The sequence below is a fragment of the Coenobita brevimanus genome, chromosome 84 (assembly GCF_032717465.1).
Source record: "Coenobita brevimanus isolate Jiangsu-jjx chromosome 84, ASM3271746v2, whole genome shotgun sequence".
NCBI lineage: Eukaryota > Metazoa > Arthropoda > Malacostraca > Decapoda > Coenobitidae > Coenobita > Coenobita brevimanus.
Window position 1 is genome coordinate 31450631 of NC_137037.1, and position 18757 is coordinate 31469387.

The 18757-nt window shown below is 41.6% G+C and overlaps 1 protein-coding gene across 1 annotated transcript; it reads left to right on the forward strand.

The window, feature by feature from the left end:
- The first annotated feature begins 882 nt into the window (after positions 1-882).
- LOC145410119 (uncharacterized) lies at positions 883-17163 on the forward strand. The gene is made up of 6 exons (XM_080280317.1): positions 883-942; positions 1414-1573; positions 3025-3158; positions 6999-7001; positions 12689-12815; positions 17087-17163. Exons 1-6 carry the CDS (start codon positions 883-885, stop codon positions 17161-17163), a joined length of 561 nt encoding a protein of 186 aa, XP_080136443.1.
- The last annotated feature ends 1594 nt before the right edge of the window (positions 17164-18757 follow it).

Below are 18757 nucleotides of genomic sequence, written 5' to 3' on the forward strand. Positions count from 1 at the left end.
ACTACCACAACAACAACCACCACCACCAACACACCAGCCACCACCACCACCACAGCAACAACAACAACCTTCACCACCACAACAACAACCACCATCACCACCATCACCATCACCATCACCACCACCACCACAACAACAACAACCATCACCATCACCAGAACAATAACCACCATCACCACCACCACAACAATAACCACCATCACTACCTCCACCACAACAACATTCATTTCATAGTCTGAATTCACTCTGAAACACGCGCCACTACTACATGCTTGACCGCTCCAAGATGGCGGCCGCACAGACGCATCACCGCTGGACTGAAGAACGGGCGACACGGGATCTAGGCTTTTTTATATCTATGAAATAATAACCATTTATGAATTAACGGCATTAATTGGAACACATTTTGACAAGAGGGAGCATGAAGCTAGGGCGTAGCAAAGGGATAGCGCAACCAGTCCCACTGGATGGTAACGGGGCCTGTTATCATTAGAAAAAAACGTTCAGTTCAAAGTAGCAAATAATGGTACGTTTTGGTCAATGATATAAGTATTATAAAGTATACTTACTTATAACATGTGCGGATGCCGGCTGCTGTGGTAGTCGTGGATATTTCTCCCCTATCACGTATCGAAAGGTCGGTTAAAAGTACACCTCAAGAAATAGGTCAGTGAAATAATAAACAGATTAATAAAACGATATGAATGTCAAATAGCATTACGCACTCATTACACACTAAAAATAACAGCTATGACCAACTTTCATGTTTATTTCTTAGAATGCATACATCTTACATGAAAAAGTAAAATAATACGTGAAGCTAAATTATTTTCAGTGACGCTTACAAAATTGTTCACTGAAGCACTAAACCTTTCTGTAACGATGGTTGAGCGTGTCGGTTTGTGCAGCCTACGCCCGGCCACGACTTTGGCTCACTCGCTGGTCAGAGATTAGTAATCATGAGTGTACCATTATGTATTCACGTTTTTTACGATGGGCCACTGATATGAGTTAAGCAGTACAGTTGCTTTCTGGGAATAATGTAAAGTTGCAGATTACAACAAATATTCTCTTCCTGCACGATAGGTTATATTTCTGTGTGCGGTAATACTGTAGCTATCATATATGTACCTGCGTGCCATGGATACGAGGAGATAGGTAAAGTGTATTATGTCGGAGGATCAGGCACAGGGAAAGTATGCAAAGTCATGAGTAGCTGTTCGATACATGTTTTTTGTGTCCTACCCTTAGTAAGATAATTATACACACTCACTCAAAAACTCATGAAATCAAAAAATTTCTACATGTTTTCCACATTCCAAAAGTTTTGCACATCTATACTTATGCATAAAGCAGTGGGTAGGGAAGGGACCACTTCACAGTGACACAATGTGGTGTTCTTCGACCATATAGAAAAGTTTCCCTTCAGAACCCAGAAGAATTGAACGTTCAAAGCAGGTGGTGGCCGTCTTGCCTATGTCAGGCATGGGCAAGACGGCCATTACCTCTCCTAATGATGATGCAGGCAGGTTTAGGCCTGCTGTGGTTATTAAGGTATTAATGAAGCAAATCGGTAGGTAAGGTCTTCTTCGAAGTATATGCATTCGACCCTCCATTTCCCAGACTTAAAGGAAGGGGGGGAGACAAGTCTGAGAACCCCAAAATTCCGGGAATCGCAAAAGTCTGGCCCCAAATACCATTCCCCGGATTTTTACCATACTTTCTCCGAATTCTCAAATATTGTCCGGCAATTATTCCGATATTCTAGAGCATTCTGGAATGTAGGCTACCTATTCCAACATAACTAACATACACAGTACATAAAATAATAACAGTGACACAATAACAATAATAACAATGACACAATAGCGGTATTTTGCTAGCTACAACCCTAAGAATGGTTGGTTAGACACATGTTGACAAGAATGTTAGGAATATAATAGAAGATCAGAAAGCTGAGGAAAAAGAGGAAAATGAACAAGGAATGGAACACCACAAGGTGAGCCAACCACTCGTCAGCTGACCGAGACACAAACACGCAATCATCGAATGTGATCTCGATCTCGGACCGAATCGGCAAATTTAATTAGAAAATTTTTAAATCTTCATCACCATATAGGTCTGCATGCCTAATTATCTGATATCCAGTCAAAAATTTGTGCTTAATTTAATTATTCATAGAAAATCAGGATTCATAGCAAGAATTTCTTAAAGTTAGCAGAAGTGTTTTGCCTCTGGCCTAACAACTCTCCTTGACGGACGTTTGTTGTGTATAAATATCGATTTACAGTGCAGATACATTTTTTGTACTCAAAATAAATATGCAAAGTAGAAGTCTGTCAAGGTGTGCTGATGATCTGAAGGAAAAATATCTGCTAACTTTGGCGCATTTTAGCTCTGAAACCTAATTTTTAAATTCTGTTATATTAAGTACAATTTTTTAAAGCGGATTTTAGATAATTAGGTGTGTATGAGCCTCTGTGGCGAAAATAATGAAAATATTTCCCAATGAAAGGTGTCGATTCGGAGTCGGGTGAGCTGAGTCGGAATGGATACCAATGACTTTGTCCGTAAGAAAATATATATTTTAGATTACTTATGAATTTGATTGTGTCCAAGCCTTGCTTAATTTTTACTGTGTTTTGCAGTAAATTATTTATAGCGGCATTTGAGAAAGATAAGATGCAAATGGGATACTGCCACGAGTTAGGAACTGGTGGGATGACACAAGATGGTGGCCATGATGCTTTTCATGTATGAAAATATCTTCTTGTGTGTTACAAATGGCCTTTATCAAGTCAAAACCTTGTAAAATTATACTGTGTTGTGCAGCAGACTGCTCATAGTTTTATATGAAAGAATAATGGCCGGACTTTTGTGAGAATCTCAGACTTTGACAGGCATTTGTCCGTCATTTGATAATATTGTCCGGCCGCATCCTGTGTCCGTGAAGTCCGAAATTCGGGAATTTGGGGTACGGGAAATGGAGGGTCGAGTGTACTATCAATAATCTGTGTGTTGCAGGCATGGTGGTCGGGTGCGCGCCAGAGCAGCTTGTACAGGGATGTCGCCTGGAGGAGGACAACTGTGTGTGTGGCCTGGGATGTGATACCACCTTTAGATACGCCACCAGGGAACAGTGCCAAGCAGCTCTTAAGGTGTGTGTGTGTGTGTGTGTGTGTGTGTGTGTGTGTGTGTGTGTGAAGAGGTGATGACTGGCCTCTGAGTGACTATACACATGATTTCCTGTACCCAAGAAGTTTATTTACTATATTTAGTGGTACCCATATAACCAATAAATGAACACGGATTTTGAAATTGGTTGTTATTTTATTTTTACTTTTTCTCGGAGGGAACATATTGTGGGCTTTGGCCATTGGTTCCTTTTTCCTTGCACAGGAAAAAAAAAAATGGTTGAGTCACTTCAACCGTATGATCCACTTAGGGACAGAGTCCAAAGGGTAGTTTGGTTACTGTTCACACAGTCCCGCTCTTTAATTGCCTGGGCTAATTAGGTTATCCCAGGACACCTACGCTTCCGATATCAGGGACAGCAGAGGCATTATTGATGAATGGTGCCAATTATCCTCCAATTAGTGTCGTCAAAATAAAAGCGTGAAATTCATCAATACTAATCAGTTGAATCTAGTGTTATCTACGCGATGATAACAACTATACATACTTGCTTACATGATCAGAGAAATGTTTCAAACAAGTAGCTCGAGGAAGCATGAGCGTCGTCTAAAATATGGATGAGTTGGTGAATTCGAGTATGCATTTGACTGATTTACCGTGACAAGTGCACAAAAATGGGTAGGACGGAAAAAAAAGGAAAGAGTGTGAAATCCTCCCCCATCTCTCTCTCTCTCTCTCTCTCTCTCTCTCTCTCTCTCTCTCTCTCTCTCTCTCATGTTTCAGTTTCAGACTACAGTAAACGTATAATTAATAGTGAACATGTGGATTTGTGAAGAATTTCGGCCCTGGTCTGTAAGTGTGATGTGAGAAGGATGCCCTGTTGATGACACAGCTACTCCTTGTATAATTATTATTTGTTTTCATTCCTCATGGCTATTAATTCAATAGAAGATAGTAATACGAAGAACGTAACGAATAATTTAACTGAGCTTTTCCCTCTTCATGACGTAACACACTGGTTATCGGGAGGTTAATTCTGAAGCAAGCCGCCCTGAACTACATCAGTGAACTCTGCCCCAATGATGAAGTGAGGAAAGATACAAGAACAAAGAAAGAGAAAACACACAAACAGGACAACTATCCTACTGTGTGCTAAGTGAAATGGTTGATACAAAAATTAACTTTTGTTTAAGGTCACACAATCATTCAAACATCCTTGTAGCACTCGGAATGACCCATACGATTACTCACACAAGCATGAGTCCTTCAAAATCTTGAAAAGGATTACGTTCAGAAGTAATTAGCACGGTAGCATATTCCTTTTACGACATAATTCGTGTTTACTTCGTGATTAATTCTAGTGTAAGTCTAAAACATTACACAGAACTAAACGTATATGATGAGGTGAAGCAGGATCCAAAAACAAAGAAAGAGGAAATGCATGCGGAGGATTATGAAACAGCTTGCCCATCTAACTGGACCACACAGTCCGATTCACACATAAACACCACAACCATTTACGCATTATTCAAGCCTTCGAGTTGGTCCTCGCTATCATTCGCACATCATACAAGACATGGGTAGCAGCCACAGAATTAATATTTACAACATTTAGATCTTCGGCATGAACCGCACTATCATTTATACGTCATCCACTATCACTCACACATCATTCGAGCCACCAGACTGACCAATACAGATACCCACACATCATTCCAGGCTAAGAAATCCTGGAAAGAAATAAAGAGAAGAATAGCAGGAAAAATTGTAATAACACTTATAATTTCCTCTTAATGTAACCATTGAAGTCCTATTACTTCTGAGTGAATCCTGAATAACTTCACTATCGTTAACATCTGGGCTCAGGAGCAGTTATAGCAAAAAGGTCACGACGCACGATCATCAGCATTTGAAATGAATTGTAGTTTATTATCTAAATGATTATATATATATATATATATATATATATATATATATATATATATATATATATATATATATATATATATATATTGTAGTTTATTATCTAAATGATTATATATATATATATATATATATATATATATATATATATATATATATATATATATATTTGTGGTAGGTGAGGACGCTCACCATCCACTCACTCGATGTAGTGCTGCTTTCGGGTGTCTGCGCTTTCCTCTCCTCCATCCTTCTTTCCTTCCATCCTCTTCTGTCTTTCTTTCCTTCATTCTTTCCTCGTCCTTCTGCCTACGGGTGACTCTACACTGAGTGACAAGCCAAATGGTTTCCTGTACTCCAGGAAACCATTTACTACGCTGGGGGTAACCATATAATCAAATTTTGGCGCCTGGTGATTTAGTGAGTAATTACGGAGCTCCAATCGGATTGAGCAGGTGAAGGATTATATCCAAGGGGTGGTTGGGGTTTATTGCTCACGTAATGCCACTCAGGGATAAGTGAGGCCAGTCACTCTCATCTTAAATGTCAGGACCAACTTGCCTAGCCCCGGGCTCCTACGCTCCTCATAGGGGAATGTAGGGTTGGATGATGATATATATATATATATATATATATATATATATATATATATATATATATATATATATATATATATAGTGCATATGACGGCTAAGGACCGTATGAAGGACATGATACAGATGGCGACCTGGAACGTAAGGGGTGCAAATGATGAGGTGAAAGAGAGAGATTGTCCAGGTGCTTCAGGGTGCGAAAGTGGATGTATGTGGATTAACCGAAACTAAATGGTGAAGTGAGAGTCAGTGTTGCCAACCGTCAGGCGATCGCCCTACGCGTAGGGCGATTAAGCATCATATCGTGGATTGTCGGGCCATAGGTTGATTTTACAGAAACAGAGCAAAACGTAGGGCGATTTTGAATTTTTGGTATGAGTTATATTTACTTTGCAGCAAAAGATAAGTTATGTAAATGGAAAGGAAATATGTTCAAAAAGGGTCTTAGTTTTTAATATTCTCTCTTACCTTCTAGAAAAACTGGTTAAATGATAACTAATAAGTGAATCTGGCGGCTGACAGCGCATCAGCTGCTGGGCCGCTGGTGTGACTGTAAAGTGAACAAGAATAGGACAGCATATGATCACATACATATACATATACCTTACTTACTTCCCCAAGACGGGGTAGCCATGACGAGGCACTCACACAGTGCACACATTCATTTCATATTCAAAATACTTTTACAGGAAGATAAGGTGTAGGTCTAGTCCTGCACTAAATAACAGGAACTATAATAGCTGTATGCCATTTTATATATATATATATATATATATATATATATATATATATATATATATATATATATATATATAAACTACCAACTTGTAGAGTAATATTTTCATCCTGAGCCGTAGGGTAATATAAGGGAAATTTAGGGCATTTTCAATGTCTGTGTAGGGCGAAGAAATTTTAGATTGGCAACACTGGTGAGAGTGTGAGAGAATGGGTTTATGGATGGGAGATACGTGCAACAGTAGGTGAGAATGAAAGGGCAAAAGAAGGAGTGTGTATTGTTGTGAGTAACAGATGGAAGAAGAATAAAAGAGAGCATGGATCAGTTGGTTCAAGGATTGTGTGGGTAAGACTGAAAGTTGGAATACAAATGTGGGCAATTGTATGCTTGTATGCACCAACGCATGATCGTGCAAGCAGAGTGAGAGAAGAGTTCAGCACAAATGTGGAAGTGTCCATGGAAAAGATTGAAAGGAATGAGAGAGTGTTTTTGATTAGTGATATGAATAGTAAAGTAGGGAATGTGAAGGTGTATGGAGTAGTTGGTGGGTGGGGTGTGCCTGCTGAGATAGATGAAAATGGCACTGCCTTAGTGGATATTTGTGCCAGGAGGGGGTTGTTGATAGCCAATACCCTCTTCAGGCACAAAATGATCCACAGTTATACATGGCGAGTGATGAGAAGGGTGGGTGGTGAACTGAATGAAAGGAAGGCAATGATTGATTATGTGTATGTGGATGACAGGATGCGTAGATGTGTAATAGATGCAAGAGCATAAGGAGGTTAGGGGAGTGAACTTTCTGACCACCATCAAGTTGTGGCAGAATAAAAGAGAGAAGTGGAGAAATGATTGGGTAAATATGAATTGGAGCAGATGGGGAACGTGGAAGGTGTGTGCAAGGTATTCACAGAGGAAATATGTGCAGCATGTGAGGTTGTGTGTGGGGTGAAGAGAAGACGAAAGGGGGTGCAAGGAACAGCATGGTGGAATGAAGAGGTGAGACAGGTTGTGGCACAAAAGAAGAAAGCATAAAATGAATGGATGAGAAATAGGGGCGTGGAAGAAGCTGAGAGGAGGAAATGAGAGTTATACATAGAAAGGAAGACAGAGATGAAAAGATTAGTAAGAGAGAGTAAGAAGCGAATGGATGAGGGATTTGGAAGGAATTTGAGTGTAAAGTGGAGGGAATGTAAGAAAATGTTCTGGAAAGAGGTACAGAGAGTCAGACAGGGTGGCAGTGAAGTTAGTAGGGGACTGGAAGATAAAAATGGTAGATTACTAGTTGAGAAAGGAGAAAAAGTGAGCAGATGGTGAGAACACTTTGATGAATTGTTCAACATAGAGAATGAAAGTAATGCGAGTACAAGTGGCTGGAGAATGGCTGGGAGAAGGAGGGAGGTGAGAAGACAGGAAGGAATCAGTAGGATGGAAGTTGTGGAAGCACTGAAGAAAGTCAAAATGGGGAAAGCCCCAGGAATTGATGGAGTGTGTGGTGAAATGCTGAAGCATGGGGGAGAGGTAACAGTAGAATGGATGTGGAAGATGTGCAGATTGACCTGGGAGAAAGGTAGGGTCCCGGATGATTGGAAGTCAGGTACGGTATAATTATTCCTTGTACAAAGGGTAAGGAGAAGAAGAAGTGTGTCTTAATAGTAGGGGCATTTGTCTTCTTAGTGTAATAGGAAAAGTATACGGTAGGATACTTATTGACAGAGTTAGGGAAATGACAAAGGAATTAGTTGGAGAAAACAGGGAGGCTTTAGGAAGGGAAGAGGTTGTGTAGATCAGAAATTAATTCTTAGATCTTTAGTGGAAAAGTTTCTAGAGAACAGAGAGAAGTTGTATGCGGGCATCATGGATTTGGAGAGAGCATATGACAGGGTGGATAGACAAGGATTGTGGAAAGTATTAAGAATATATGGAGTAGATAGGAAGTTGTTGAATGCTGTGAAGAGTATGTATGAGTGTGCTAAGGCTGCATTGCGTGTGGATAGTGAGCTGAGTAAGTTTTTCTGTTTGAAGGTTGGGTTGAAACAGGGATGTGTCATGTCTCCATGGTTGTTCAATCTGTCTATGGATGGGGTTATTAAAGAGATACAAGGTAGGGCAGTGGATGTTGGAGTGGCCCTAATGAGGGAGGGCAGTGTTTGGAAACTCCCTGTACTGTTGTTCGCAGATGATACTGTGTTGTTAAGTGAGGACGAAGGGGAGCTGCAAGGCTTGGTGGATGAATTTGGAAGAGTGTGAGACAAACGGTATTTAAAGGCGAAAGTAGGGAAGAGTAAAGTTATGGTCTTCGAGAGAGGTGAAGTCAGTGAATGTACATTGAGATTGGATGATGAGGAAGTGGAAAATGTGAGTACGTTTAAGTAATTTGGTAGTATGATGAGTAAGAATGGAAGTTTGGAGGGTGAAGTGCTTGAAAGTGTACAACGAGGAAGAAAGGTTGCTGGTTCCTTGAAGGCAGTGATAAGAAACACGGAAGTGAGCATGGAAAAGTTATTACATGACAGTATTTTGGAACCAACTCTGACGTATGGAAGTGAAGCTTGGACTTTGCTGGAAGGACACATGTCAAGAGTAAGAGCAGTGGAAATGAGTTTTTTGAGAGGAGCCCGTGGAGTCACATGGAGAGACAGACTGACAAATGAAGATGTGAAGGAGGGTTGTGGTGTGGATGTGGATGTGATAGGAAGCATTAGGAGAAACTCACTGAGGTGGTTTGGCCATGTGGAGAGGATGGAGAGTGAGAGACTGACGAGAATAATGTATGTGAGTGAGGTGGAGGGGGAGAGAGGGAGGGGAAGGCCAAGGGTGAGATGGTGGGTTGGAGTGGAGGGGTATATGAGAGAGGGGGGTGTGAATTGGGAGCAGGGCAGTGAAATGGTGGGGGACAGGGTGACCTGGAGGCGATTTGTTTGTGGGCACCCCGTAAATGCGATTAAGGCGTCTGGCAATATATATATCATTAGTTTCTCTCTCTCTCTCTCTCTCTCTCTCTCTCTCTCTCTCTCTCTCTCTCTCTCTCTCTCTCTCTCTCTCTCTCTCTCTCAGGGTATTGAGTTTACTGAATTTTGTTATATTTACCGCCTGAATGCTCTTGACAAAGTTGACGTCTTTTAAACGTCATTACTTCCGCCTTTGTTTCTTTGCTTATATATATTTTTGTTTGTTTTCTTGTGTGTGTGTGTGTGTGTGTGTGTGTGTGTGTGTGTGTGTGTGTGTGTGTGTGTGTGTGTGTGTGTGTGTGTGTGTGTGTGTGTGTGTGTGTGTGTGTGTGTGTGTGTGTGTGTGTATGTGTGCTTTATTATTTTTTGTAAGTGGGTAGTGGTAAGTTTTCCGTCATTCCTGATGCGAATAAAATTGTCTGCGTTATCCAGCAATACAGTGAAAGTAGTGAAGGGGCAGCGGAAGTCTTCTTTAATGTAATGAAGGAGGAAGCAAAGGCTACAGGCCTGCAGAATTGTTCCTTCAAAAAAAAAATAAATAAATAAATAAATAAAACAAGAGAAAGCCAAATTCAAGATCCGTTCATTTCGAGATGCCTGGACACACTCCGTTTCAAAGACCGAAGGTCATAGGCAGTAGGAAATACAGACAGAAGAAGGCAATTCCAGAGTTGACCTGTTGGATACATGAAGGACTGTGAGTAGTCGTTAACTTTTGCATAAGAGAGTTGACAGCAAAGGAATGAGAGTTTCTTGCACACAGGTGCTACACGCCCGCCGTAGTGTTGGGGGGATGCAAGCAGACTGTTCACTGTTCAGAGGAGCAATGACCACTGAAGAAACCATTGAAAAGGTGCAACAGTGTGCCGATGAGATAGAGGTTGATGGGAACCAGTAAAAGGAGGAGAGTTAATGAGACGAAAAGCCTCTCCTTCTACCTTGTTGAGAAGAGCTGTATGTGGAGATCCACCCCACACATGATCCTTGTACATTACACAAGGGCGAATAAAACCTATGTATAAAGTCTACAATTATGCAGGGGTAAAGAAGGCACGAAGTCGGCTTAGCACACCTAATCTCTTGGAAACACATTTTGCAAGAGAGGTTATATGATCTTTCCAAGACAAATCCCGAGGGAATGAAACCTCAAGAGTGTTCAGAGTTGATGCAGGATTGAATTGGGTAGCTGTTGTTAAAAATTAGAGGTATTCCTGTGGCAGATTCTGACAAATCGAAAGATATAAGAAGATTTTGATGCATTAAAAACAACAATATTACTTTTGTCCCTGTCAGGGATATGAGTCAAGTCATACATGAAGTGTGCCACAGCCTCATGACCTGTATTGTGAAGTAACTGCATACGTGAACACTGGGAGAAGTGAATGGGAAGGTGAAAGGTGAAGTCATTAGCGTATGAGTGGATAGGGTTTGATATACAGCTTAGAAGGTCATTGATGAATAAATGGAAGAGGGTTGGTGATAGGACAAAGCCCTGAGGAACACCACTATTGATAGCTGTAGAAGAAGAATGGTGGCCGTCTACAAAAGCAGCTATAAAACGACCAGAAAGGAAGCTGGAGATTAAGGCACAGATAGAAGGATAGACACCGTAAGAGAGCAGTTTGGGAGTTAAAGATTTATGCCAGTTTTATTGAATGCCTTTGAGATGTCAAGTGCATTGGCAAATCTGTGCCAAAGTCCCTGAATGAGGATGACCAGGAGTCTGAAAGGAAGATGAGAATATCGCCAGTGGAGCATCTCTGGCGGAACCTTACTGACAAGCGGAAAGAAAGTTATAACAGGAAAGATGCTTTTACACTTTTCTTGTTAAGAATAGATTCAAAAAGTTTATAAATACAGGATGTTGAAACAATTCGGCGATAGTTGGAGGACTGGAAATGGTCACCGTTCTTTGGGACAGGCTGAATGAGAGGAAATTTCCATCAAGAAAGAAGGAAAGTTCCGCGTTTTAAACTCGCTCACCACTTCGGAATCGTAAATGTGAAACAAGTGGTAACGAAGCAGTTGCCAGCATTCATCTATCTGGCAACTGTGTGAGAAGGGTGGGGGATGGAAGAGGGAGGGATAGGAACTAACAAATCCTCCAGCCTTCCTCCTCCCTTAACCTCTCCCCTCTCACACAGAGGTACCTGACAGTTGAGTGTCTGGCTACTGCTTCGCTAGTGGTTGTCTCACGCATAGAGGTCCGAACTGGCAGACAGGTGTATAAGGCGGAACTTTCCTCGAGTGTACAAGTTGACAGACAGAGGCGAAAGAGTTTACCTAGGGAAGGTGTAAGGACAGAAGCACGGTTCTTGAGGACAACACGAGGGAACCCATCAGGTCCATAGGCTTTGGTAATATTGAGGCCAGGAATATAAAGGAATACAAAGTAGTCTGATGGAAGTGGTGTAAGGTTAATATCCCTGAGCTTGAATGAAGTGACCTGAGTGGGAAAACTTTTAGTTGGAGGGCTTTAACCGTGTCCTTAAAGTTTTAGTGTGCAGGTATACGTTTTCATCTAAATCAGGAGTGGGGAACGTCCGGCCTCCGGGCTGTATAAGGCCCGCAAGACCATTTGATCAGGTCCGTGAGGCAATTCATAAATGCAATTTCATAGACTTATGAACGAATATATATATATATATATATATATATATATATATATATATATATATATATGTGTGTGTGTATGTAAAGATTGAGAGAGAGAGAGAGAGAGAGAGAGAGAGAGAGAGAGAGAGAGAGAGAGAGAGAGAGAGAGAGAGAGAGAGATTATGTACTGGACTACAGTTGATTTAATATTGATAATTTTGTACGGCCCGCGAATGATGTTAAAAATATCCTAATGGCCCTTAATAGGAGAAAGGTTCCCCACCCCTGATCTAAATAATTTGCATTTTACCCCCAAAATTCCCGTTATCTCTCGTCTCCCTGTAATATCCCTTTCCTTTCTTCTCATATTTTAAATATACATGATCTGCTCTTACCGTCTAACCTTTCCTTCCCTTCTTCCCCTTCTTCCCCCACAATAGAGCGATTTTAATCTGCACTTACCATCTAGTATTTATTTTCTAACCTGTCCCACTGAAAAGTCAGACAATCTTCTTGATGAGACTATTATTTTTTTTATATCGTAACACCCTTGCTATTTTTTTTCTCTTCTAATATTCCCTTTCTCCTCCTAGCTTTTTCTCCTTGTCTTCTCTCCGTCTAGTAAATCTTTTCAGCCATCTCATCGTCCAACACTCCTTCCATTTCACTTTTTCCCAGTAAAACTTCCTTTCTATCTTCCCTATCCCACTGTCCCTTCTATCCGTCAGACACTTATCCCTATGCCCTCTACCAACCAGGAGCGAAGAGATCAGTGCCAACCCTCCCGTTGTGAGCACGGAGGGCTGTGTTCAGCAACACCACACCACCCTGGCTATCAGTGCCTCTGTGCCAACACCGGATACTACGGCACCACCTGCCACAAGAGTACGTATGTGTATCCATCTGTCTGTTTATACACACACTGATCTAGTTGAGCAGAGGGTGTTGCTTTGATTTTATTTTTTTTTATGCAAAGAAGAATTAACCAAAAGCCAGGAGCTCCCAAACCGTTCCTTCCACGAAAAAAAAAAAAAAAAAAAAAAAAAAAGAGAGCCAAATTCATGATCCATTCATTTCGAGATGCCTGGACACATTGCATTTGAAAGACTGGAGATCATAGGAAGTAGGAAATACAGAGAGGGAGACAGTTCCAGAGTTGGCCTGTTGCATAAATGAAGGACTGGTAGTAACGGTTATATCTTGCATCAGAGAACTGGAAAGAAAAGGGATGAGAGTTTGTTACTAGACGGGTGCTACGCGCCCGTCGTAGAGGTGGAGGGATGCAAGCAGACAGTTCAGAGGAGCAGTGACCATTGAGGCAGCCATAAAAAAGAGACAAACATGCAGCAATGTAATGAAAAGACAGAGGTTGAAGGGAGCCAGTAAGAGGAGGAGAGTTGATAAGACAAAAAGCCTCTGACTCCTCCCTGTTGAGAAAAGCTGTATGTGGGGAGCCTCCCCACACATGAGAGTTGTACTCTACAAATGGGCGAATGAAACCCGTGTATAAAGTCAACAACTGTGCAGGGGTAAAGAAGGTACGGAGTTGGCTTAGCAACCTAATCTCTTGGAAGCAGATTTTGGAAGAAATGTAACATGATCTTTCCAAGGTAAGTCCCGAGAGAATGAAAGTATCTTTAAGGGTGATGCAGAATTGAGCTGGATACTATTAAACATAAGTGGGTACTCCTGTGGAAGATTTTGTTCGGTTGATAGGTTTAAGAACTGAGTGTTGATGCATTAAAAAACAAGATTATCTTTACCCCAGTCAGAAATACGAGCCAAGTCAGACATTAGGTGTGCCATAGCCTCATTCCTTGTTTGTTGAAGTAACTGCTGAGATGGAGGTTGTGAGAACCAAATGGAAAGGTGAAGGGTGGAATCATCAGTGTACGAGTGGATAGGGTTAGATGAACAGCTTAGGTCATTGATGAATAAAAGGAAGAGAGTTGGTGATAGGACGGAGCCCTGAGGAACACCACTACTGACAGATCTAGGAGAAGAACGATGACCGTCTACAACTGCAACTATTGAGCGACCAGAAAGGAAGCTATAGATGAGGGCACAGATAGAAGGATAGAAACCATAAGACGGCAGTCTGGAGATTAAAGATTTGTGGAGACTCGATCAAAAGCCTTTGAGATGTCAAGTGCAATGATAAGGCTTTCGCCAAAATCCCGAAAGGAGGATGACCAGGAGTCTGAAAGGTAGGTGAGAAGATAGACAGTGAAGTGTTCCTTGCGGAACCCATACTGACGATCAGAAAGAAGGTTATGATAGGAAAGATGCCTTAAATTTTTTCTGTGAAGAATAGACTCGAAGACTTTTGAGACAGAAGATGTTAAAGCAATTTGGCAATAGTTAGAGGGTTGGGAATGGTCACCCTTCTTTGGGACTGGTTAAATAAGAGCAAACTTCCAGCAAGAAGGAAAGGTACAAGTTGACAGACAAAGGCAAAAGACTTTACCTAGGCAGGATGTAAACACAGAAGCACAGTTCTTGAGGACAACATGAGGGACCCCATCAGGCCCATATGCCTTGGTAGTATTGTGGCCAGTGATGGGAGAAAATACATCAGCTGAAGAAATTTTAATGTCAGCCATGAGGAACTCAGAGAGGGGAACTGATGGAGGAACAGCACCGGAATAATCTAAGGTGGAACTGGAGGAGAAAATCTGAATGAAGAGATCTGCTTTATCAGCAGAAGAAATAGGTACAGAGCCATCAGAGTAGAAAAGAGGAGAGAAGGATGATGAGGTAAAGTTGTTAGAAATGTTTTTGACAAGGTGCCAGAAGGAGAGGGAAGATTATGAGTTGGAGAGCTGAGATCATTTAGCACGGATGAAATTATTTTTAGCAGAGCGAAGAACGGACTTAGCATGATGCAGGGCAGAAACATAAAAAAGATGTGATTCAGGGGTGGATTGGTTCCTGTTCCTTTTATAGGCCCTCTCCTTGCTGTGGACAGGATTAGAACAAGCGTGATTAAACCAAGGCTTTCCTGCATTAGTCATAGGATATGAGAAAGGAATGTATGCTTCCATGCCTGAGAGAATAACCTCTGTAATGTGCAAGGCACACTCAGATGGCTCCTGGGCATGGAAGCAATAATCATTCCAGGGAAAATCAAAGAAGTATTGCCTACGGGCCTCCCAATCAGCAGCCCCAAAGTGCCACGATCAACGTTTCTTTGGAGGGTCCACAGGCCGTACCGGAGCAATAGGACAGGTTATGGTAATAAAGTTGTGATTGGAGAAGCCCAACGGACAGGAAAGACTATTAGTGTAGGTAGAGGGATTAGTTGTACGGAAGATGTCAAGTATGTTGGAACTTCCTCCAAGGTAGTCACGGAAACGGGTGGGGTGCTGTACAAGCTGCATTAGGTCATTAAGGATAGAAAATACGTAGGCTTGTTCACCAGGTGAATCAGTGAAAGGAGAGCCAAAGGTGGTGGTGATCTTTGAATTCTCCTAGAATGGTGATTTCAGAGAAAGGAGAAATGGAGAAGATGTGTTCCATAGAAGAAGTAAGATAATCGAAGAATTTTGCATAGTCAGTAGAATTAGGAGATAAGTAAACAGTACAGATATATTTAGTCAGAGAGTGGCAGGAAAGTCGAAGCCAGAGAGTAGAGAAGTCAGTAGAATCAAGTTCAGGAACACGAAAGCAAGACAAGTCGTTGCGTATGTATACACAACATCCACCTTTGGCTTTGAAATGAGTATAGAGAAAGTAGGAGGACACAGAAAAGGGTTTGCTATCAGTTGCCTCAAACAGCTGAGTCTCAGTTATGAAGAGAAGGTGAGATTTGGAGGAGGAGAGGTGGTGCTCAACAGAGGGAAAGTTAGAGGAAAGGCAGCGAATGTTGCAGAAATGAAAAAGTGGGTCAGACAGTGGTTCCAGGCAGCTCGTTGAGTCGTCACCGAGAGAAGGCGGATGGTGGGGGCATTTATGGTCCTCCCCCCCAGGGGATTCCGAGACAGTTATTAGACTCCATTTTTCTTTTCTTTTTTTTTTTTAAATTCTGAAAAGGAAATGTAGTGTGTAATGTGCATGTAGTTTGGGGTTGACAGTTAGAGAAACTTGTACCGGAGAGCATGCTAGTCTACTCTTTGTGTTACTGAAACACTGAAAAAGTTCAGCAAAGGGGGATTGTTAGGAACTAGTCCTGAAGGCTGATGAAACGGAAGTTCCAGCTCTCCCTCTCATTAGCTATCCATCCACTCTGGGAGTACTGCCCTGCTCGACTGGTGCTGTAGTCTACTCCTTTGGGCATATGGAGGGAATTGATGAAGAATGATTGGTGAAGATAACTGGATCTGATGGGTGGAAGATATTTGCTGGGAGGAAAACCATGAATAGGATGTATGGACAGTGTGAAGAGCGTGTTATGTGCGAGAGGGATGTCTGTAGAGCAAGGAAGAGAGGCTGCACGTGATAGGGATGAATGGAAAGATTTTGTGAATGCATAAATGGTGATGAGACCTCGACGGAATGTTCTCCCGCATCTGGCCTGATCAGCTGACCGCGTCAGGTGCGCGGAGGGGGATGGGTCCATTATGATGTGGCAGAGGTAAACCAGTTCTGCTGTCGGGCACTGCTGCGGATGTCCACTGGATTGCACTGTGCAGTTGACCCTCATGCGGTGTGGTACAGTGAGGAGCGGTCCCTTCTCTCTTTAGAGGCTAAGATACGAATAAATATGTGTGGGTGGATGAGTAATTTGCTGAGTGTGTCGGCCTGTCTCGGCTATCCCTCTTTACAGGGGAAAGCCTGGGTATGTAGATAGATATAGATGACTATTAACCTTCCCGTTAATTAGTGGTGAATAAAGTTATGATGATGATGATGATGATGATAATGATGATGTTTTAACCCCTACGATGACATCTTTTATATTATAGTCCCGTTATTTGCGTTCGGTTTATTCAACATAGAGCGGGAGTTTTCTAAGTGGAAGGGTTTGATACAACCTTCATAAACTCCTTCGGTACGAGGCCACTTCCAGGCTGAGTAAGCACTTTTGAAGTAATAGTAGAAATATAGGTGTAAAAGGTGTTGTCATGGTGAAGGGTCTTGAATCTCTTCCCATATTTCTATTACAAGAATTTTTAATATAAGAGTATTAAGGTAAAGCTCAACCTTTTGCATTCCAGGATGTCCAACGCCGGAAGAATTCATACAAGAGGATGGGGAGGCGAGGTTCCCAATCGACTGTGTGGTTATACAGTAACATGGCCTAACATCACTGCCATCTCTCATAACTCACCTCCACCTTGAGCTGCAGTTACCGTAGCTTATTTTTAATTCAGAAAAGAAACAACCCAAGGTTAAGAGTCTGAAACTCATATTCTTTCCAAACTAACAAAAATGAAAACAAAATTCAAGATTAGTTCATTTCGAGATACCTCGACACATTATTTATAAAAAAACTGGAGAATACAGGAAAGGGAAAAGACAGACTGTCGAAGACAGTGCCAGAGTTGACCAGTTGCCTACATGAAGGATTGGCAGTACTGTTTAGCTTCTGCATTAGATAGCTGGGCAGAAAAAAATAGTGAGTGTATAACCGGACGGGTGCAGCAGGCCCTCGGTTATGGGAGAGAAATGAAATTATATTCAAAATAACTCTGACAATAATAATAATAATGATCAGAGAGAGAGAGAGAGAGAGAGAGAGAGAGAGAGAGAGAGAGAGAGAGAGAGCGAGAAGGGAGGGGGGACAAGTGAGGGGAGTCCATGAGGGACTACGAGATATGATAAGATGAAAAGCCTTTTATTCCACTCTGTTTATAAGTGTTGTAATTCGTGAGCTCCTCACTCGCGACAGCTGTTCAACAGACGAGGAGGAATAATGCTCCTGTACCAAGTCAACAATTGAATGGATGCTGTTTTTGTTTGAGAAGTAATATGATCTTTCCAATAAATTGATGAGAATAAAAAACAAGGTTTTAAGGAAAATATGAATGGCTCAAGTTGAGTGTTGTTGAATGGGTGAAAGATTTTTGTCGACCTGATAGAAGGAGAAATATGTTTTTTTTATACTAAAGGTTGCTTATACTTCCGGACAGAAATGTGAGACAAATAAAAAAACAGGGGCGCCCTAGCCATATCCCATGACTTGTGGTTATTGTTGGGATAGACTCTGTGAGAAGCAAAGGAAAAATGAAGGATGGAATCATTAGCAACTGAGAAGATATGGAAGATATACAAGCCAGAAGGTCATTATGGTATTCAAAAAAAAAAAAAAAGAGAATAGACAAAAGGACAGAACCCTGAGAAATACAAGTATTGATAATTAGCAAAACAGTGACTGTCTATAACTGCAGGTACAGAAATATCAGAAAGTAAGCTTGATGTTAAAAGTACGAAAAGAGGGAATGAAGCTGCAGTGTGGCAGTTTGTAACAATCATTTGTGGCAGCCTCTTTTCAAGTACTCGAGATGTCTAGCCCATTAACATGGATTCACCGAAATCTGAAAAGAATATGTCCTAGAGTCAGAGTGTGGAAGAAAAAAAAATCACCAGTGGAGCGTCTCTGGCATAAACTATACCTGTGGTCAGAGAGAAAGTTGTGAGGGGAAGATGCCTCAACATCTTCCTGCTGAGAAGAAATTCAGCTATTACAAATGCAAGCTACTAAAGAAACTGTGCAGTACAGAACTGGGGGCAGTCACACTTTATCACGACTGGCTGAATGAAAGCAAACTTCCAGCAGGAAGGAAATGTATTACTTGACGAAAAAAAGAAAAAAAAAAAGCTCGCTATCAGCACGTAGGCAGTCTTTGAGGACAGTAGGAGGAACACCGTCAGGCCCATACAGCTTC

Coding starts and splice junctions, on each gene's coding strand:
- LOC145410119 (XM_080280317.1), top strand. CDS start 883: ATGGTTGAGCGTGTCGGTTTGTGCAGCCTACGCCCGGCCACGACTTTG. Junction 1,574..3,024: donor GGTATTAATGAAGCAAATCG/GTAGGTAAGGTC, acceptor TGTGTGTTGCAG/GCATGGTGGTCGGGTGCGCG. Junction 12,816..17,086: donor CGGCACCACCTGCCACAAGA/GTACGTATGTGT, acceptor TTTGCATTCCAG/GATGTCCAACGCCGGAAGAA.